Here is a 24,178-nt window from a genome sequence, read left to right on the forward strand (position 1 = left end):
CAGTTGCGGAAAGCAGATCTGCTCAATCAGAAATAGGCCAATCGATATATAACTAAGTCTAGAATAGTCATATTATTGCCCCTAATAGGACGCTATTTCTTAGCTCTTCCAAGAGCGCCTTATACGCATTTCTCAGCCGATCCAATTGTCTCGAAATTTTATCGTTTTCGACGGTTTGGTCTTCAGGTGGAAAAACCGTTCAATATTTGCACATAAATGAAACAAAAAAATGTTATGTCTGGATTGAGGTGATTTTTTCGGCGCAGGTCGTTAATAGAGGCGTCTATCCTGATCTCCTATCGAGGTGTATACTAATTAATTCAAATTAGAGTTTTAGGCAGTTTTTTGCACACCATAGAAGCAGTGACGCAGTAGCTACGGAAGGCTTTTTTTAGTTATAGATACAGAAATATTTTTCCCGCTTCAGATATTGACGCTGGTGACTTAACCTTCATTATTGGACAGTGCTTTTTAATTAGACGAAGCTGCATTTGACGTGTTCTCATCTGGTTTAGAATGATTTGTGCTCCATTGTCATTGATCCATTGTCGCACGTCCTTGCTACAATACTCCTCGATCTGGCCAAAACGTAACCAGATCATCATGAGACTTAATTAAAGGTAAAATCTTATCCTTCACAAAACGCAACAGGTCAAACGAAAGCCTGCAATATGAGCAGATCCCTTGCCAAACTATAATTCTTTTTCGTGGAATCAAACTTGAATCTGCTAGGAAAGTTACCACGAGAAAGACTTGTTCAAAATCAGCTTTCCCATATGATTCATCGTCGATCAAAACACATCCATTGAGCTTCATCAGCACCTGATCGTGTAGCACGCGAGCTCGGATTTTAACTACTCTTTGTTGTTTGAGGCTTCGGTTGGGTTGTTTATTTTCTCAGTAACATTTGTAGAATTTTCGCAGACTGATTCGCCAACAGCTCAGCAGGTAGTATACAGTTTTTATGTCAAATCATTATCTAAGATATTGAGATCAGCCGAAAAATCAATTTCCGTATCACCTTAGGTTGTTCAGAAAGTTCAGTTGAACATAAACAGTTCAACTTCGACGCTTAAATTGCACTTTGGGCAGAGAAAGTTTCCTTCTCCTTTTTAATTTCGACTCAAAGTTCTTTTAGAATAATTTAGTAGTTTCTTCTCTTGCTCACTCGAGATTGGACGAAACAATTTCATTGCTCGCAAGGAAGGGAAAAATCGCGAACCCAAGCATTCTTCTTGCACAGGAATTGAAGTAAAGCAACCTGGCGCAGGGAACGCACCCGAACCGAAGCTGCAACAACAAATGAAGAAGAATCGGTTGCTTTTTCATTCTATTCTTTCCCGTGGTTCTTCTCGAAAGGGTCGTGCTTTGTATTGGGTTTTCAACCAATACTACTTTGATATCATTTTTTTAAAATACAATTAATACTTGGATAATCATTTATCATCATCCGATAATCGTAGGTTGCTCTAGACAAACCCTGTCTAGGGACCTTGTGGCACACGCGACAGAAGCCAGGAATTGATGCACTGGGTTCCTGCTCCAATGTCGTACGAAGCGACTTAAACTGGATCCTCTTCTTCAATTATTGCATGTTTTACACTTTCTAATTTGGTATTTAAAAATAATAATAATATTCTTATCAATTTGTAATAATCCTGCTTGCTTCTCTTTTTAGTAGTTAGAATAATAACAAACAACGCGAGCGTGAAATCGCTAGTATGTCTGTCATGCAAAGTAAGGTGTCACCTAGAGTGAATTCTTATTTTGGGCCACTCAAAATTATTTCATATTCTCGTTGCAAATACAATCGATACCTTTTTAGCTGTAGCCTCAGTTGATTTACTTTTTTTTAAATACTATTTTTCGAAATTATTAGGAGCTTTTCTTTTTTCTTGTGCTCTCTAAGTATATTGCTAGACATTTTCTCGCTATTTGTTGTTCTTAAATCGTATTAATAGTTTTGTTGTTATGATATTCTTAAATCGTATTAATAGGCACCTAATGAATCTCCTGATGGCAGGACGCCCAGAGGCTCCTGAAATCTTGAATCACGCGGGATTTTCAGCACAATTTTTAATCGAAATTCTATCCCGACCCTCAATCTTTCCCCTCCCGTGACATCTGTATAGTGCGTAATACTATATACGGCCTCTAGCAATTTAAATTGTCGAACTAACAGTCCTGCTTCCTATTTTCTTTTTTTCCTTCAGCTTTAAAAACACCATAGATAACTTATCTGTAATATATTGAAGTTGAAGATCTCTCTGCTAATGAATCGCTTCAAAAACCCTGAGCTCGATATGAAAATTTTATAAGCAGTCATATAACAACTGGTTAAGTCCAAAACAAAAAAAAATCTGTTTCGCTGAAAAGAACATTCGTTTTCTAAAACATTAACATTTGATGTGCATATCCAATTCAAAATATTTCACACTTCAAAACAGAAGTGGATTGTTGTGCAATGGAATTCATTTAGCGATATAGTGAAATGGCACAAATGTCATCCATTTACGTATGAAATTTTTCCTAAGCGGTTTAAAATTGAATGTGCTCAAAGTTACCTCGGTCATTGAAGGCCATTTCAGGATGACGTAGAACTGTTGTGTATAATAGAACAAAAAATCTCAATAGCGCAAATGAATCCCACAATAGCTCAGCGCTTCAAATGCACGAATCTATCACGCATAATCATGACAGTGAAACTTAATTCATCCATTCCTTCTAAGCAGGTGTGTATAATTCGAATATAATGATCCTTACCTCTGTCACGCATCTGCAAGCAGTCTCCACACGGTGGTCATCTTATCGTGTTTTCATCGCCCCCCGAGTTTCATGTTTCATGCGAGAAGCGCAAACACACATTATTAATTTATGGCTGCAAGCAAAGCAAAACCATGTCGCAGGCTTAATCCACCAATCTTACCCACGCGGAAAAGTGGTCTGGCCATCTGATGATAGCGGAAGAAGCGAGTCGGGTAGCCCTCGACCATCCGCAAAAATTAAGCCCATCTAAACCATACGATAAGTCGAACAAGCCAAGCAAGCACAAATGGTCAACAAGCACTCGGTCAAGAATTTGCTCGATTTGCCTAAATACTTTACACAGGTTAGCATGTAGGTAAGGAACCTACACGAAAAGTTGGCGGGAAAAGTGAGAAAATAGCAATTTACAACAACGCTGCGAGGCCAGTTACAGTTACGTTGAATGGTCATATAGAACACTCGTACTCGTACTGATGGTAGCTTATGGCCACTTGAGAAAGATATGTTTTGAATCGAGCTCAAGAGCTGTGGTTGATGCATCTTTTTTTCAACACAGCTGAAACTACTCTGACGACCACGGTGGGCTTCTCTAATGATAATGAGCCAAGATCTATGGGCTCATGCCCAAAAGGCTATGTGAGTACGTGGATAAAAAGCATCACTTCAACCGAGCTAGATTACATGCAACCAGTGCACGTAAGGCAATTTTCCCCAGCACCTCTGCTGAAAGCCACCTGATGTGGTGACCGACCGGGAATTGGCTTCCAAGCCAAACTGGTACCTACTGCCTAGTTCGAAGCTGTTTGCATGTGAAGTCATTATTATATGTAGCACCTGGCAAATAAGACTGTGCAGCAACCGCGAAGTAATCGTTTGAAGTTGAATGATGGAAGCAGCCAAGGGCTTTTCGGATTCTTGTGATACCTTACTAACACCACATTTCACGGTTTCATGCAATAACTACGACGAAGGAGCGACTTTCTGCAACTGTTTAACTTGTAATTGTTTTTGTTTTGCTGTGCATGGATGGCTATGGACCCAATCATCGTAGTTAGCTGCACATTTTTTTATTTCTCCATAAGTAGGAGTAAAGTTTGACAGTGATTGATAAGAAAGTGTCTTCTTTTTCTCTGTAGCTCAGTCCGAAATGCTCAATCTTGTGTTGAACGTATTTAAATATGTTGCTTTCCGAGTTTGCAGCTATATTTAGTGCTCAAAACAAAAAAAGAGTGGCGTAGCCGGGAGGGGAAGGGTGTGGTTTTAAGGGTTAACCCCGCCCCCTAAACCAAAATTAATTGAATTTTAAAAAAATTGGGTTAACTTTCATGCCCAACATTTTTCTTGTACATACAGGGATCCAAAACAATTTCTCCTTGAAAATGATGGGGTCAAGAAGCACGAAAAACCTTTTGCCATAAAGATAGGTGCTTCCATCGCAGTGCTAGAAGCTGCTCATGTTTTACCTTCCAATGCTTCTTACAATTTTCCTAGAATTTTTACAATAGTCCAATTACTTAGAAAATGTAGTCGAAGACGGTCTAAATTCATTGGTTTTATCAGTTTTCAATAATATTGCAAAATAACGAAGATATATCAAAATTTCATTTTTCATCGTCAACGTAAACTGTCCCTGGCAGCACTGCTCCATCGGAATCCAATCAGGCTAATGGTAATTACTTCAGTTTTAGAGCCAATACTTATAACTATTAGTGCTCAAATGAAAGGAGTAGTCACATTTATTAACCTTACTTGTTTTAGGAGCAATTCTTGCCTAAACCAAAAGTTATAGCACGTTGTTGTCCACAAACAGCATGGGCATGAATGGGTTAATATTTAAATACTAATGTTGGAAGTTTATTATCTAATCATTGCATTGAGAACTGAAAGTTTCAAACACAATGGGCAGTTTTGGTAAATTGTGGGAATGGGATCTTGTAACTGATGTTGACAAATCATGTCAATATCTAATAAAATACCTGCATGAAAATATCCGCATAGAAACTGATGAAAAATGGCGCTTTCCATTGGCCTCTAGTAGGTCAGGATACTCGTTCTTAAATTATGAACTTTAATAGCTAAGAAAAGTAAAATAAATGCTCGAAAACAGTTTTTACTGTCTATATCACATAGCTTCGAAACTGCCAAGCTTTGGAAGTTTAGTGTTTTCGAAGAATGATGCAACGTAAAACATCTTCTGATAAAATAATTTGGGTGAATAATCCGTCCAGATGGATGCATTAATTTTTCAAACAAAGTTAGTCTTGAAAAAACTTGGTGTCTTCAGTAAAGTTTTTCCAGAAGTTTATTGTAAATAATCAATCAAGATATATTAGGCTATTTGCGAAAGGAAACCTTCAACATAAGTTATCCTGATATTATTGTATATGATCAATCTTTTCTGCTGTTAATAAACAATAAAATAAACATTTTATCCAAGCCATGTGTTTCTGAAGCTTACAGTAATATTGAATAGAACTAAATTTAAGAATAATTTCGTAAATATCGTTTTAAATCTCGATTTGCTGCATACATGCTAAATCTTATATTAAGATGTTTTAAGGGTAGTCCTCTACTCTACTCGCGAGGCCTAAAATTGAGCATTTTTTGGGAATAAATTGTAAAGCATCTACTCAATGGATTTTGAAAAAACACTACTTTCGGGAAAACGCGTTTAAAGATAAAGTACGGTGTACAACTCGATTGTAGTACCTTACTAGATAATCTATTATACCGGGTCCGCAGAGATCACCTTCCTCATCATGAAAATGTTCTTGGCTTTGCACATTTTGCTCTCTCTGTTGAATTCGGGCCTGTTTTGCAGCGACACCCACTTTGCGTTCAGAACGAGTTATACGTTCACTGTCGAGTCGAGTAGCACATCTTTCAACTTCAGTCACCAAGGTAATTCCCATCACCTCTATAGCTTGTAAGATCGACGAAAATCCTTGGTTGAAGATGCTGACTGACTGCTAAATAAATCACAACATTGACCGCCTGCCTGCCAAAATTTGTGCGTTTTGGCGCTAAGGAACAGATTCCACTAAAATTTTGTTAGCTGGCCGATTGATTTGTCCCTCATTTTCCCTATCCTTTCCCACAGATACCTTTGATTTCTTTCTTCAGTTTTCGTTATCTCGTTCCCACACGCTCCTCAACATTTCCACCGCATGCTTTCTCCTGTACGATAATATCGTCCAAAAAAAGCAAGAAACCATTCACAGACGCTCATATATACATAAACCGTAAAGAATGGACCGGTGAATTCTTTAAACAATGATTTTTCCATAGACAAGCGCCATCGTGCTGCCGCCGCGCTTAGTATCTCAGAAGCGGCCAGAGTGGTACCTTTCGGTTCCCAGAAACATGCCAAGGAACATGATTTTCACCAAATCCTTTCTGTGGCGTATTCTTAGATACACATAGATTAAAAATAAACAAAGAAAAAAATCGATTTTTTGAAACCGTGAGAGTAGAAGACCCACTTAAATGAAATTCACAACAACTTTCCTGAAGACACCAAGTCTCTTACAATTTTTTTGAAGTGTTATATTTGCATGATTCTTTCTAGGAGGATTTATCACTAAAATGAGTATATCAGAAGAATGTGTTTCATGTTGGGAAACTTGTTGCTAAATATTTTACTTACCAATGAGTCTAAGACCATGCTGTCATTTGCTGTATCAAGAAGTCGTCTCCAGTTCACTCTGTCCATGGCTGTTTGTCGCCACGCGGGGCACGAAGACTCCTCAGGTCTCCTTCGCCTTGGTAGATCTCTCCTGCTTGTAGCTGTCGGATTAGTTTCTAAAACCATTTTACCGAGTTGTTCACCATTTTGAGGACAGGCCCAGCCCACCGCAGCCGTCAAAAATTCGTTGAGCGAACAATAACCACCCATTGTTCGCTCCAAGCTACTGTTGCAATTCGTTGTTCATACGCCGTCTCCACATTCCGTCTTTCATATGCATCCCATCGTAGATCATTCTCAAAACGTTCCACTAGAAAACACTACGCGCGTTGGTCTCCCGCCAGCATACTCCAGGTTTCTTGACCGTAGAGGACAACCGGTCTAATGAGCGAGTTCTAGAAGGCTAACTTCAATTTCTCTGTTGGTGTTATTATTGGCGGTCATTAGTGAGCCCAAATACACAAACTCATCAACCAGCTCGGTATCACCGCCATCAATCGATATACGCGGTAGGAAGCGTAACCTCTTACTCTCATGTACTATGTCTGACGCAGTTGTGACCGCTTTCTTGAACCGTCAGTCGGATGTGCGTCCCCACCAACGCTTCATAATTGTATGCCACAATATTGACGTTGCCGGCGAAGCTAAAAAGCTGAACAGACTTCCAGAAAACGTTACAACTCGTGTCAATCCTCACTCTTATTTTCACACCTTGCCTTTTTCGCCCTTTCGAGTTTCAAAAGGAATCGAAGGAATCTCTAATACTAACCACAAATCACTCGATCTATTGTCGTTTGTCCGGAAATCAGTATTTGGGCATTATGTGGCAATTTTCTGAACGAACTCGCTTGCTAACGGTGATTGGCGGCTACGAATAATTTGGGAGAGCACCTTCAGCAATGTGATTACTCGGTAGCTAGTTGCAGCAATCCCGCTTAACATCCTTTTCATAGATGGGACATACTACTTCCTCCATCCAATTCTCCGGTAAAATCTGTTTCTCCCAGATCTTTAAAACCCCTCAGTGCACTGCAGTGGAGTGCTCTAACACTGTGATGGCGAAGAAGAAATTTCCGTTCATTAGAATGTAATCGATTTGGTTCTCAGTTTGTTTATCAGCTGATCTCAAGGCTGTCGGTCATGTCGCTGATGAGGAGCTTCACATTCTGCGCGGGCTCAAAATGCGCGTAAAATGCATCTTTTTTGTTCTCGGGTCTCACTTCGTGAGGGCAGGGCACGTTGACGATGATGTAGTTGTAAAAATGGCCTTTGAACCACATACATCCTTTCGCTGATTTTCCGCTACTTGATTACGCGTTGACGCATCCTACCCAGCACTATAGACACTCATAGTAATAGACCAGCGAAGGTACTTTTATCGAGCCAAACGAACTGTCAAAATCCGGAGCCAAACGAGCATGACGTCATTCAATGCAAACAAGCAGAACAAGTATTGCGATTTTATTTAAAAAAATATATTTTGTTATTCTTAGTAAGCTTCACTTTTCGTGTACGTATTAGTATTTCACAGTGTTATTTAGAAAGATATTTATTGTGTTTAATATAACTACACAAAAAGCATTTTAATTATGTTCTTTTTCATTAACTTTGTGTTTCTGAAGAAATTGGATTTTTTTCTATCTTTTCTCAATTTCTTGTTGCTCAGTATCAAACATATAACTTCTCTTTTGATTCATATATTGAACAACTTGAAAAATTATTTTGATAAAAAGAGATGATCGAATACAGTCGAGCACGTTCGAGCTTGCACATTTTTGGGTGATGCCAGTTTAACATGCTTGTTTTTTTAGTTGCCAGTTTTGCGGTTTTACATCCGCGAGTCTATTACTATGAGTGTTTATACCCAGCACTACAAAGCTAATTCTCAACTCGTTTATTGTGCAGTCGCTCTAGTAGAATGTAAACGCTCGATGCCCGCTTCTCCACACATTCTGTCCCGATAAGCAAAGTTCCTACAATGATACGGCTTCAAAGTTGCGAGTTTTCAGCTCATCGTTTACGTTTCGTTCGAACCCAGGGAAGCAAAGTGACTTGCAGTTCGATGTGCCAAGTTTCCAACCGTAATCCTTTTTTCGTTACGTGGGATTTGACCGATTGTTCCGATCTGCTGTTTTTGTTTACTGAACTTTCAATATTTTATCACATTTATATTATATTGAAGCATTTTCGAAAAATCTATGATTTTCATCAAAATCCCCTGATAAAGAATTTTTTATTTTCAAAATATAAATTGGTGAAGTTTTTATATGTTGACAAACAATTTTTTGACCAATCTCGTGTTATCTACTAAAGAGTGAATTTAGGTGTGTAGGGAGGTTAATATACTTAAAGGGTTGCATTCCTTTTCGGGAAACAAAAGATTAAATAGTGTGATTTTTTTACAGTTAGTGGGAATGATTATATTACATTAAAGTTATAGTTTTTTGATAATACATATTTCAATGGAAAAAAACAAGAATTAGTTTTTAAAACTATATCGATAATTGACGGAGTTAAGGCCTCAATGTCTCTTTTTCAGAGGTTTGCGGTAATCACGATAGAAGTCCATCAGATCAACTAAAATCCCAAAATTGAAACTATTTCATTAGAAAAGTAATGTTCTTCGTATCTTAACGATTAGTTGAAAAGATATTTTCTTCTTTCTGCTTACAGAAACGTTTTTATCAGAAAATTGATCTCTTAAGCTTCTAAAATTGCACTAAAATATTATCATCTGCAACATAAAAATGTATGCATAGAAAGGAATCGTTAAGGTACGATAAAAATTAATTACGAACAATTGAGAAAAAATCAAGAAGATAGTTGTTTAGTTTTTCGATAATCATGATCATGGGAAAGTTATTTTTGAAAAAATACAGTGCATCGAAAAAATCTAGTTTAAAGTTTCAAGTCACTACTACAGACACTTTATACACAGATTTGCGGAGACAAAAACAGTAAAACTAGCAGCCATAAATGTAAACTGGCATCACGGTAGATACCATAAGCTTTGTGTGGGCTTCCTCCCATGCTTCCCCTCGCCATACCATCATGCTCGTTTGGCTGAACTTTTTGAAAGTTCATTTGACTGCATTTTTTGACACTTAGCTAGTCTGTGTATAAAGTGTCTTCAGTCACTACTACTCTTAGTAGGCGAGTCACGCTTCAAAGCGCTTTAACCTTCGATCTATTGCTCGGATATCCATGAATATTTGGGAAAATATTCTCATGCATTGTACCTTCAGATAGAGCAACTCATCTGCATATTATATTTTCAATTTGAGACTTGGTTTGAAAAATAGGTTCAGTCATCACCGAAGAATCGATGTGACTTTAACTGGAGAATATGCCTGGAAATCAGGACATCCGGAATTGTCGATTGAGTACAATATATTCAAAGAATGTTTGATTGGCAACCTGACCTTACTAACCAACCTGTAACTTCGGAACCAAAAGTCAGAACCAAATGAAACTAAATAGCAGTTTATAGAATTACTGTATCTTTCATTTGAAATCAAGTTTGTAAAAATCGATCAAGAATTTGCTGGGAAATAGATGTGATATTAGTTTAGGCACTTGACGAGTTCCCCGGGTGCATCAAGAACCGTCATAGGGGGCCAATGCGGTCAAAGCTGCTTTGAATGATCATTAGTGATCTAGTCCAGCAAATTCAAGTAATGTTGGACCCATTTTAATATATATTAATTAATATTATTGCCTTTCATTTTATGAGAAAAAACGCTTTTAATCGACCTAACAGTGTGATGATACATTTCTTATAACTCATATCGCTTTCTTCGGGTATTGTATCGATTGAGAACATTTAGAACTTGATGCTTCGCGATGTTTTTGATAACACACTCCACATGGGATAGTGGCAGGACTCAGAGAATCGCTCAAATTAGCATAGGACAATATCATTGCAAGAAATCTCAAAGGTTAAACCAATTTAATGGAAAATCGGAAAAATGGTCATAAAATAGAAATACAAACGAATTATTGCTAATGCCCCGCAATAATATATATAAATTCTTCAATCAATACATTGTGTAGGGAAAACTGAATTTCCTGAAAGGGGTTATGTTGTGCTGCGTCAAAAAAAACTTTCGAATGGATTTATAATTTCCATAATCTTATTAGGAACAGTTATTTAAGAAGCTTTTGTAATATTCTGTAGGAAAAGCTGAAAATTTATGAATTTTCTCTATCTGCAACATATAAACCCTTAAGTATACCAATTAATTTAGGATACCCTTTTAACATAAACTATCGCACGAATGGGAATAGGTTCGCCGAATTTTGGAAGAAGTTGATAAAATAACCCCTTGAATACTACCTAAAAATTGGTGTAATTCAATGCAAATTAAAGAAAATATCCTCAGAAAATGGGATGTACCTATTGCTTTGTATAATAAATACAGTAAAGACCCGTTTTTATCGTCTCCATGGTGTATTTAAGGCTGACAAAATAGGGACATTAACTAAATCGCGACATTTTTTTCTTCATAATAAACTGAAGCTGTTAAAATATTCTTCCCTTCCCTTGATGTAGTCTAATAACTATTTCTGATTATTTAATATACTCTTCTAGAGCAAAAATTTAAAAAAATGATTTTTTTATTTTCGCATATTTGCATTTAAAGATAAGGAAAACATGGTCAAGAAAGGATTTACTCAAATTCGGCCTTGTTTGTCTGCTAGAGCCCATCAAACACATTTTCATATGAGGTTGATAAAATTGGGGGCTGATCAAATCGGGTCTTCAATGTATTATTTATTTATTTCGGTTTGGTGGGGATTTGGTGGCAATCTAACTTACTGCCCAAATGGCATAATTACAAAACCGCCATCTTTGAAGTTTTAAAATTATGGAGAATCAGTTTTTCAAAAAAGTTGTAACAGAGTTCCTGTCTTTAGCGAATTTGTTGAGACTTTCATTTAAGACAACTTTATTGTAGGCATGAATACTACTTATGTGGAGTTTACCGAGTTATAAAATGATATTTACGAAGTGTTCCTTAATTTAGTTTTTTTAAAATAACTTTCTATTGTGAGCTTCACAAACTCAAGCTTTCGATAAAATGTAAATTTTATCGTTTGTAAACAAAAGAAGAGATTTATCATAAACAGTGGAATCATAGTAATTTAATTTAAACTTGAATAGAAATAGCCTAAAATATGTTAATACCTTGAAAACATGAAGCCTTCATGTCTTCAACAAAGTGGTTTGTAATAGCACTTCTCAAAATTTTGCTGAAGTCATTAAGTCTGGAACTAAATTTGTTTGAAGAGTAAATTCGCCATAAATACTTCTTGGAGGATATAGCGCCAAAATGATTTTATCAAATGATGTGTTGTTTAACGTTTGTAAAATTCATCGAAGATACTGAACCTGCGAAATTGGCGGAACGAAAAACACTATTTTTCATAAATTCCTCTACTTTTGGAAGGTGGTTTTCTCGTTATTAATTCTATAAAGTTCTCGTCTCAACTCAACGTATTCCCAAAATAAAAACATTTTCAGCAAATGTTGGAAGTTATGCTATTTTTCGGTGAGCATTTCTAAGTTTCATAGACATTAAAGCAATTCCAGTTTCGCTTCCTATTAAAAAAAGACCCTAATCCATATTACAGTACACCCCTTCAAAAGTGAACTCAATATGATAGGAAATTATGATTATGATTATGATTGATTTCAGAACTCTGGAATGAATTTCTATTGGAATCGCATTCCCAAAATTTTTCAAAGGTCCTTATGATGTTTCAAACAATAGGTTATCAATGTACTGATCAGATAATTATCATTGTAATATTGAATTAAATCAGGCCGCGTCAATCAATTTTTAACTTCAATCCATTTTTTTTTTGGTTGGTGGGGGGGGGGGGGGGGGTATGGTTAAACCCCAAAGTATCCTCTTGGCTACACCACTGCTTGGAGTTATTCATTTCGCTTTTCATTTTCCGAGATATGTTTCAGATCTATCCGATGGTTATAAGTCAGAAGGTTCGCAAATGAAATTTTTTGCACCGATAAGTGATCAAGTTCCATCTAGACAAGTTGGAATTGTTCGGCGGTTATTCTAGCGGTTGTAGATAGAAAAATGAAATACGAAATTCGTTTTATCGAAATAATATTTGGCTCATTTAAATGAACTATTACTATATGAGAGTTTGTCCGTTACATAAACACACAGACACACACATACACACACCCAGACATTGTCCCAAATCGTCGAGCTGAGTCGATTGGTATATAAGACTCGGCCCTCCGAGCCTCGGAAAAAATCTTGAAAGTTTGAGCGAATTCTATACATCACTTTTCTAAGAAATGTAAAAAGTGTGCAATCATCCCAAAAAGTCGATATTTGTGACAAAAAATTGTTTCGAGATAACATAAAATCTCGACGTTTCATGCATTTTTAAGATGTTTGGTATCAAAAATACGAGTTAGATTTTTCGAAATTTCATTTGAAAAAAATAGTTCCGGCTCATATCGAAATTGCATATGTGACCGGACAGTTCAGGCTATATTTCCGGAACCATATAAGCAACCACATACAGACGCACATAACGGGTGTCCAATAAAAAATAAGAATGATTCCAATATGAGAATGATTCCAATACCGTTCTGTAATTTAAGTAAAGAGCATAAATTTTTTTCTCTCCAAGAGAATTGCTCTCTGGAATTCCTAGAAATGGGTGGCATGCTTCTTTTCGCTCGGGTGCTGTCACTTCAATTGAAGATGACGTCGAAACAGCAAGCACTCCGCGAACGTGTTGTACGGTTTTACGAAACGCATGGTTATCGTGGAAAAAAGTTTACGGTAGACCATTTTTTATTCAGTTTTCTGTGGTTCATCGACAGGCTACACATATTGGCACCCTCATAAAAAAATCCAGTTAATTCGTTGATTAGTTTTTGAGTTATCGTGTTCGCCAATTTGAAAAAGGCGGTTTCGAGAAAAACGTTATTAAAGGGTGTCTCACATCAAATTGCATCACGGAAAAAAACGCTGTAGAAAATGACCCATTGGGTATTTTCTTTTGAAAATTTGGGTAGAAGTATTTTAGAGTGTATTGTTTACACTGTATTTCTATCGCTGTCAGTTTTTCGAAGATCGTTGCCGATAGATTGTAATCTGCGTGTGTTATAGCAAATACACGCGTGGAATGCATGGCTGTTTAAAACAAAAGAAGTTCAGCGTGACCACCAAGATTACGGGAGACCTTTCTAGAGGTTCAATGCTAACAATTGAGCGGATAAAAAAAGTTCGATTATTTTTGCCCTCTACACCAGACGTCTCCCTTAATTCTTGATTATTGAAATTTTTTCGTTTTTTTTCATTGATTATTTGATCGGTCAACTGAAGTCATAATAACAAATTATATTGTTTAATTAATTATTCCAGTCACTTCCGAAGCAAAATTTTGGCTACGGGCCTAAGTATACTGTGAAATGAAAACAAAAGAGATTTTATTGATTTAATTGGTCGAAATATTACTTCGTGCACATATCAGCTACTACCAAGGTTTTATCCTTCTCAATCTCCACTTTTCAGTATCATTCCCTTATCTTACAAACATTCCATTACGAGAGAAACTTACGATGTTAATGTTATCGCGAATCACTTAAGCGTGGATTAATCAAATTGAGGAATTCCGGTGTCCTTTACAATAAGTTTGTGACCATATAAATTATTTTTCCAAAAATGCAAAACGTTCCACCAAAACAAGCACATAATGAATTCCACATCATAAAATTCTCCCGAAACCAGAACGATAAAAATTCGTTTTATTGTAGACAGAGACAAACGCGTTTGACAAGGTCCGGTAAGAAATGCGACAGGTAACGGCCTGACAACAACGAGCCAATATTTGAACGAGATGAAATCTGGTTCATAATTTAGTAAGTGCCCTCTTTTCCTTCGTGATGTATCAATAAGTTCATGGGAAACACACAAATTGAGACAACAACCTAAAGTGATCAACCTTCACCGCGAGCACCCACATTTAAACTACCTTCAGCACATACGAATACTTATCTCGGATTTCCCTTTATTTTATCCAACTCCCAATCAAATCGATCTAGCTGACACTTTCACTTTAATTGTTTTTCTCCTCCCTCTTCCAACGTCAGGTGTAAAGATGCCAATGTGCGCCGTTTCTGGATCACAGTACCTGACGAACACGGGTTGGGCCGAACTGCGCAATCCGATCGACACGGACGTCCCGTTCCGACTGTTTCGCGATGAGGGGCGCATCTATCTGCAGTGGCTCGGCGAAACGGAACTGCGCCAACGAATGCAGGGTCGGCTGATACTGGTGCATCTCATGTGCCGGGACATGACGCCACAGCTGGTGTTGAAGGACGGACGGACGCGAGCCTTTGGTAAGTGATTTTAATCTGGAATGTCATCTTTTCCCCTTCTCAGTTGATTGTTTTTAGTGCACTAGGGAAGCTGAAACCACGGCACAGAGCCCGATTGATTCGCAATCTCTTAATCCAATTTCGTTCCACCAATTTACACCGAAATTGCACAATGGTGTTAATGAACTTGATAAGTATGGGGAATCGTTTCAAATAATGTCCGTTTTTCCTTTGTGATCGTAAAAAGCTAATTGTGTGATTCCAACTTACCATGTGAAATGATTATTTTTTTAAATTTATACTATCTTCATCCAATTAATTTGTGAGATCATCTACTTCAACTCACTGGTGAATGGTAACAGCGGATAATGATGAAAGCACATTATCACACATTTGATTATAGAAGAAAGTGATCACACGATAAAAATTTTTAGCTGAGAACATTCTCGAAATCGGTAGCAGGAGATTTTCTACAAGCACACAGCTCTCAACAGCATGACATTCACGTACCGATTGAGCCAACTCATTCGGATTCAATCATCTAAGGATTACTGAAGCCATTTTGAATCTGTTACTAAACATGGACTAATTTCCTTCTAAAATACCCATTAAATCTTATGACTGTTTTTATCTGGTTTTAATTAGAATCATTCCTACAGTTTTCCAACAATTTTTATGGTTCATATTCCCTCGTTAACTGCGTCTTGAGGATCTTTCATTTCTCTCTCACTTTTCTGTGAACAAGTCCGTGTCATCATCATGATTCGTGTCTTGATGTTCGCAATCAAATATTATTCCTTGCTTCTTGCCATTACAAACCCCGAGTCCTTGGTATGATCCTACTCACTGATGATGTTGGCTGTTGATGTGGAGGTACTTGGCGCAGCTTTTACAGTTTTTATTATTACTCGAACAGCAGCCACAAATTTTGCAACCGTTTGTTATTTAAGTAATGGTATTGGAGACTGTGTGTTGGAATTTCTTTTCCGCAGGTGAACCTTTCTATGCAGTTTCTGACCAGAATTTCCTGATAACTTCTCCGAAATACGGCATGAATTCTTTAATGGTTACACTTCAAGTCAGTGTGGTCAGGATACCTCGATTTTCCAATCGTACATATACATGAGGATCTTGATTTTAGCATTATCACACACAACCACGTGTTTCAAGTTGCTAGACAAAATGAATCTTTTCGCCTGAGCCTATTAGTTGAACGCACTGAACGACATCGTCGAACGGAATAAAGGTAACTTCCGTAAGTCTGGGCTCCATTTTCACCTACATCATCGTTTCACATTACGTATTCTCGTTATTATGCAAAAATACCGGAACTCATTTGGTATGTGGCCGTAGCACCACTTCTTACCAGGAATGCCACATTGAAATCTGTGTTCAGTCAAAAAATCTTGTGATGTCTAAAACAGAAAAAAAAATCTGCGAGTAATTTTGGAATAATCTGTAAAAAATCTGTTTTTTTCCAAAAATCTGTGAAATTCTTACTGTTTCAACGCACTTAGCTCGATAGATCACCAAGGCATGAAAAAAGTAGCAGATAGAAAAAATATTACTATTTTGTCGTTAACTTCGTGCTGGGACGTATATAAGTAGAAAGCACACTGAGTATCGTCAACGTTTCATTTGGTGGTTTGAAATGGACTCATTCACAGCCTTGCCGAGGACTTCGCAATGATAGGAAATGCCACTATGCCAAGCTAAATCCCATTATGCAGGAGTGTCAATGCTGTGTTCATACTAGAACGCAACGAAGTTAGTGCTATGGAAACCCCCGATCCACCTGCCACAGTCGAGCCCTTGCCACCAGTCGTCCTGGTCCTGTGTGTGTGGGTGGAGAAGGGGTCTTCCAAGCCGCCATTCTCGGCAGTTATTATCAGGGCCTAAAATTCTCATACCCATCCAATGAACGATGAAATTCACTGAATTCACCTTCGTCTTTTCGCTGCCTCCTTCGTTACTAAATTCACACAAAGCAATACAATAAAGACAACGCCCCTTCTTCTTTCGATTCTATGGAAGCGAGTAGCAGAAGTAGCGACTTTCGTTTTCCTATGACAATACGAAAATTCAATCTCGTTTTAATTTCAAATCAGTAATTTTGATTTTTATTTTAATTTTCATTAAATGAAATTATAGCAATGTGCATCATAAAATGCAACTAGAACGCCGCAAACACAGGAAATATGCACACCAATAGTGCTTCAGTCGTCCAATATCATCGCTAGCTTGTAATTCTCCCAAATCGAACAACGACAAATAAATATCGTTACTAGTTTCTTTTCGTTTGGCCAGCGCTATGTGCAATATCAAAGAGACTAATGTCGTTCTCAATTTCGAAGCGAAAACGAATGTGTGGAAGAAATAATGAAATTGAATTTACCCGCATGCTTTGTCGTAGGCCGTTGTCTCATTTTCTAGTGGTTTAGAAAGTAGCATCGCTCGCTCGTCATTTTCGTCAGATTTTGGTAAAGGAAAAAAACATTTTTCGACTCTGGTTGTTATACAAATCGTAACGTTACTACGGCTGAACCGTTTCACGCTTCTTGATCTCTGTCTGACTCTCGCCGTAAACTGCTACTGTTCCATTCTTGTTGTCCGCATCGCGCCATCGGGGTTCAACGCATACTGGTCATGTGTGCGGGATGGGTGAAAAGGTCTTCCAAACCTCAACAAATGGCAAGTGCAGCTCTGCTCCGAACACTTCAGGCGCTGGTGCATTCTTCGCTTCCAGTAGTTTGCCTCTTGCGACCAGATGTTAACCATTTTTCTCGCCCTTGACGATCGTTGTATTCTGTGGTGCGAAGCAATTGATTCGGGTTGCCTTGAATCTCCCACTACAGTCGACCAAGCTACCGTCAGCCGTTTCGATCTTATTCGTGGGATTGACGAAAGGATCTTCCAACGCGTTCAAAACGGTAACGGTACCGGCTTCATGCTCTGATAAACCTGATCCATCCTCTAACAACATCGACATTTACTACCAGAATGGTGGTGTGCTTATCGCCGTTCACCATATTCTAAAATCCCGAACGATCAACGATGACTGGTGGGCGAGCTACGAAGCTTCCTCTGTTTCCTTCATCGCCTCGATCGTCGCCCTAACTAATGATGTTGTTATACTGGGCTACTACAGCTTACCTGGCTTGACGTGGTGCCAAGCAAGTAATGGATTTCTATGATTGGATATCAACAATCCCAGTTGTATTCTGGAAAGCTACAGCGGCGCAACTCTTCGACAAATGCCATCAACGAAAACGGACGTACATTGGACCTCTACTTTGTAAGTGCGGTCCATCAGTCCAGCATGTGCGTCATCATCCCCCACTACATCTTGTACTCGCTGGTAACCTAGGAGTGAGCTTTGCAGACACTTTCCTACTTGTTGGAGAGCTGCTCACATGTGTTTTGTTCATAAAAGGGGAAAAATCGAATGTTGATAATTATCGAGGAATTTCGTGTTTAAGTGGGGTATCCAAACTATTTGAGCTGGTTTTTTAGACCCTATTTTCCTTCACTGCCAACACTACATTGCAGACGACCAACACGGTTTTATACCTAAACGACCAACTTGCTTAGTGGTGTATTTTTTACTCGATTAATGTAAATAAACGATTAATCTCTAAAATAATCGAAAAACCAATAATCGATTATAAGTTATCGAGTAAAATCGAGTAAATCGACTAGCTGATATCAATTAATCGACAACAAAAGTCATGAAGGGTACGTGGTAGAGTTGCCACCACCGGTGAGGCTTTCACCCGGAGATGTTTATTAACCTGGGAGAAGGCTTTTATAGAAGAACGGGTATTCGTTGAAACCAGACCGACCTGCTGATTTGAAATGAGACAAGTATAAAGTCTTTAATTCTTTTTGTAACCTAGTCAATGTATCCATTACCATTGTATAATACGTAATATGTAATAAACTCATTGAATTAAATTCAGTTTTGGTGGTCGAATTTGGTTCGGAATGATTTGGAGTTCAGAGCGAGTTTAATTAAAAACTATTTTAAAATTTCTCAACAAGCTGAAGAAATCGGAGGGGGGTCAGAACGTTCCCCCTCGATCCGTCACTGACTCACATTTATCGTTTAGTGCTTATTTTGGCACACCACTGTTCTAAGCTTTTTTCATTAAGCTGCCAATTTTTGGCGTTTGTAAACCATTTTGTCGATTTATTTGGGTGTAATATTCTGGTAACACTGCTGTGAATCAGTTTGTTTATTTTCGTTCTCGTATTTTGGATCGTTTTTTTTGTGCATATTCAGTAATTTTTCATTTGGAATAGAGTTTGTGCCCTCGCCTAAGCTGCAGTTATTGATCAATTGACTCATAACTTGTGATTCTTGGTCGTGCGTTTGTTCTCCCAAAGTGTCGTCGGTAGTGATAAAATCCTTGTGGTGAAACCGTGGATGCATATCGGAAAAGCTTCTACGCCTGCCATATAATGAGCTACCTTATCGATCGTCATGTCCCAAAGTGTAATCAACGAAGTGATCAATCCCCCTGGCAGACAGCCGAGTTACGTCAGCTAAAAACTGCAAAAAGAGCAGCATTACGACAGTTTACCAAACGCCGTACCTTGTCACTGAGAGCTTATTATGTAAGGCTCAATAACGATTTTAAAAAACTGAACAGTTTTTGTTTTTCAAACTATCAACGAAAAATGCAACGTAAGCTTAAGTCGGATCCTAAATCGTTTTGGAGATACGTCAATGAGCAGCGGAAAGAAACCGGCTCGCCTGTTTTTGAATGGTGAAGCTGGGCATGATTCACAAGCCATATGCAAATTGCTCGCCTCTAAATTTGCGAGAGTGTTCGTCAGTGAGACACTGTCCTCGCAGCAGATTGACGTTGCAGCTAGCGGCGTGGCCCAACTCGAACGGTCAGTGAGTGAGATTCGTGTGGAGCACTCGGATATTGTATCAGCAGCATCCAAGCTTAAAGCATCGTCATCACCCGGGCCAGATGGTGTCCCTGCTGTGTTTTTGAAAAAAATTATACCTGGTTTGGTGGAACCACTCTGTCAACTATTCAAAATGTCACTGACAACCGCGAGTTTTCCTCAATTGTGGAAAGCAGCTTTCATCTTTCCTGTCCACAAAAAAGATGATAAGAGGAAAATTGACAATTATCGAGGAATTTCTGCACTCTGTGCCATTTCCAAGCTCTTTGAGTTAGTCTTGGTGGAGTCAGTGTTTTTTCACTGTAAGAAATATATTTCTAAAGACCAACACGGATTCATGCCGAATCGATCGACGTCGACGAATCTGCTATCTCTAACCTCTTTTGTGTCCGAAGGGTTCGATGCGAATCAACAAACTGATGTTATATATACTGACTTATCTGCAGCTTTCGACAAATTCAATCTCGATATCGCAATCGCTTAATTGGAAAAACTTGGCTTCAGTGGATCACTTTTGCGATGGTTCCAATTCTATCTCGTTGGCCGTCAACTGAGTGTGAGCATAGGTGATGCATACTCCGAACTGTTCTCCGCAACGTCTGGTATTCCGCAAGGAAGTCATCTCGGACCATTCATATTCACTCTCTATTTCAACGATGTAAACTATCAGCTGAAAGGGCCACGGTTGCAGATGACCTAAAAATTTTCAACAGAATTAAGAGCCGAACGGACGCAATTTATTTGCAGCAGCAATTTGACACTTTCAGCAAATGGTGTGAAAGCAACCGAATGATTCTGAATCCGGCGAAATGTTCTGTGATATCGTTCTCCAGAAAAAAAGATCCCATTGAGTTTAAATATAACTTGTCTGGAGCTCTTGTTTCCCGGGTGAGCTGCGTTCAGGGTCTTGGAGTGCTGTTAGATTCGAAACTTACTTTTAAGAATCACATTTCGTATGTTGTTGGTAAAGCATCGCGAAGCTTGAGCTTCATTTTCCGTACGGCTCCTTCACAGACATTTATTGTCTCAAAAGCCTCTACTGCTCTTTAGTGCGCTCCACGCTTGAGTATTGTTCGGCAGTCTGGAACCCGAATTACACGAACAGCAGCGATCGGATTTAAGGCGTTCAACGAAAATTTATACGGTATGCTCTTCGACGCCTGCCTTGACGCGATCCTGTTCGTCTACCAAGCTACGAGAGTCGGTGTCAACTCATCCAGCTCGATACCCTTTAGTGTCGTAGAGAAACTGCAAGAGCCTTATTCATCTCTGATCTTCTGTCAGGACGCATCGCTTCTCCAGATTTACTAGAGCGAGTCAACATCCAAGCAAGGTCCAGAACGTTACGCGGAAACGTTCTTCTGAGAGTACTGTTTCGACGAACTATTCAAACAGCTAATGCCGCTATCACGGGACTACAACGCCTCTTCAATCGTGTGTCGCACCTGTTCGACTTTCATTTGTCTCGGATATCTTTAAGAAAGCGATTCCTGCAGTTTTTTAAATGTAATTAGTTTAAGCTTCCATCGTTGGGGCCGAGTGCGGCCTGTTAATGTATGCGATAAATAAATAAATATTTCAACTCCCCGGCTAACGCAAAAAAAAAACAAAAACGCCTGCCACTCTCGCTGTGGAGGATACGCTGAACAAAGATTGCCCTCTGCCAAGCTAACGCGAGGAATAGAGTGGAGCAGGCAGGAAAGCGGCTACGTCTGAAAAGCACACTGCGATGTCTTGCGGAATTTTTGCTGGGCCCAAATTCGGTTATTCGTCATCACAGTCGTTAGAGAGGTTCCAACAAAGCAGCGAAGCTTTTCTCTTTGGTCAACAGTTGAAGACCGCTGCAGATACAGCCAACATTACCACCAGAAAAACTCGTTAAAAACAATCAGTTAAAACTATGCATCGTCTCACTAAACCTGGAGCAATTGATGTAAAACCCGTAGGCCCAGAGATCGTCTCCAAAAACCGGAATCTCCAGGTTAAACCCGAAGGTAGCACTCAACTGTCTTTTCGACACACTTTGCGGCCTGCACGGAGCCATCACTGATGACTCCGGGAAAAGAAGGAATCATTCCAGTTCTACTTCAAAGATTATGTGAACACTTCAAGTATATTTAAAAAAAAAGTTCTTACTTGTACTCTTGCAACAGGCCACATTCCATTAACGTAGCGGGAAATAACTGTAAAATTCATTCCTAAAGGTGGCCGCGTCACTTATGAGGAGGCAAAGCGCTTTGATCAGTCTGACCTCCTTCCTTCTCAAATCTGTGGAACGTTTAATCGGCCACTACATTCGAGATGAAAGCTTAAGTGAGCACACGCTGCATGCAAGGCAACATGCATATCAGCAGAGTAAATCTACTACCACCCTGTTACACAATGCTACGTATAATATTGAAAAAGATTTTTCGCATAAGCAATCAAGATTAGGAGTTTTCCTTGATATTGATGGTACGTTTGACAACGTGTCCTTCAAATCCATTTTGGAAGCAGAATGAGGTCATGGAGTACCTTCATACATCACGAACTGGATACACGCAATGCTGAGCAGCTGACATCTGTACTCATCCTTAACCCTCCGGAAATCGCGCAAATGTTCCACTGAACAAGCAGCCACTGGTGCGCTAAGACGATTTCGCTAGATTTTCAGAGCAGCGTGCACTCCATGCACTAGCGCGACTTCCGAAAGGTTAAGACAATTAGAGATAAGAAAACTGAGCGTTTGCGGATGCCCTCAAGGTGGTGTGCTGTCACTACTTCTACAGAAACTTGTTGCCGATGTTTTGTTGAAACCTAATGAGCTTAAGGGGATTAAGGGTTTCAGTAAGAAAAAATCACTTTTTGTTGCGAATTCATTTTACAACTTTGGGTGAAACGAATTGACCAAAACTTTTGTGCATTATAATGCATCATTTCAATAACATTCTGTAATGTTTTCATGCAAAAATATCGACGAGCGACTCGGTGATGAATCTTTTTATAGAACGTCTCTGGAAAAACACGATTTGCGGTGTTAACTGCCATTCAAAAACTACTTAACCGCTTTATTTCAAGTTTTGCTTTCTCATTCTATGTAGAAAATATCTAACCCCCACGTTGAGTTTTCGAGATGTTTTTTTTTTTTTGATTAAGGGGGTTTTTCACTCATAAAATAGTGGAATTTTTCGTGAATGATGGCAATTTTTATTTTAAATGAGTAGGCACTGACTGGACATTGCAAACACAAATATCACATAACTACTATTTAACGTGCTGAGTAATACACGGCGCTACAAAATAAAAATAATTGAATGTACCGTAAACCGGGGTGACTTTGATCATCGGGGTGACTTTGATCACTCGAAACTTTTTTCGTAGATCGCTTATTAAACCAGATTAGTCTACCGAATCATTTTAGTTTGAAATGATTTTTACTCTAAACTTATGGTTTGTTATACTTTTTGAGTATTTTGTTCGGTTTTTGGGTACAAAAACTACACAAAACCGAAATTTTACTTTACCTTATTTTTACGAAGCTTCATAAAGTGTCTATTTTTTATGAAACAAATAAATCTCAGATTTGAGCAAGAGTAATAAATTACAAGCGAGATTTTATTTTCCTTTAGAGTGGGATGTACCAAATTTACTTTTAAGAGTTTATTTATTTTAAATACATTTTTTTGTGAAACTAGTTGGCAATTATTTCAATTTTTTTTAAGCTAAAACTCGCAACTTTTTTTATTGTTCAATATTCCAACGTGTTAAAATGGATGAAACATTTTGTACATTGATAAAGCACTGAAATAAAACAATTTTGGCAGTTTTAAAGGTTTTCAGAATCTTTTATTCTAGTTAGACACAAATTATACGAATTTTGGTTACTCGAATTTTACAGTACATTGAATACTTTGTATAATACCAATTAACACCTATTTAACAATGAGCATCTTTCCAGAATTAGTTTAAACAAACATTTGAATGAAAAACATTGACATCAATAATTTAATGTGAGTGAACATGCAGGTTATCAAAGTCACCCCGGAATACGAAAACGGACATCAACTTGAAATCATTTTTGGAAAAATAGCTGTAAGCGGACAATTTTAGGTAAAATCATCCAGTCTTGTTCTCCTTACATCAGTACATGGTTTAAAAATATTAAACTTGAAAAAAATGTGTTGCGTCTAAAAATATGCAATGATTACTTCGAAAAGTGATCAATGTCACCCCGGTTTACGGTACTTTGAAAGTGATATAGTAGAGATTGTATACCTGGTCAAATACAACACAAAACCATGTTTGATCAATTTAATATACCCTCAAAATATTGATTTATTGAAAAAAAAAACGATTTTCCGGAACTTTTGGCCCTAAATTTTTTTTTCGCTTTCATTTTTCAACCGATTTAAAAAAAATAAATGCTTTGGAAAGAAGAAGAAATGAACTTTCCAACGATA

The 24,178-nt window shown here is 38.2% G+C and overlaps 1 protein-coding gene across 1 annotated transcript in view; it reads left to right on the top strand.

Moving 5' to 3' along the window:
- LOC131689293 (uncharacterized) overlaps positions 1-24,178 on the top strand; it is a 186,426-nt gene that overhangs the window by 126,206 nt on the left and 36,042 nt on the right. Inside the window, exon 5 of the mRNA XM_058974280.1 lies at positions 14,589-14,840. Coding sequence (XP_058830263.1) covers positions 14,589-14,840 — 252 coding nt within the window. The remainder of the gene's footprint in view (positions 1-14,588; positions 14,841-24,178) is intronic.

Source organism: Topomyia yanbarensis, chromosome 3 (genome assembly GCF_030247195.1).
Source record: "Topomyia yanbarensis strain Yona2022 chromosome 3, ASM3024719v1, whole genome shotgun sequence".
Classification (NCBI taxonomy): Eukaryota; Metazoa; Arthropoda; class Insecta; order Diptera; family Culicidae; genus Topomyia; species Topomyia yanbarensis.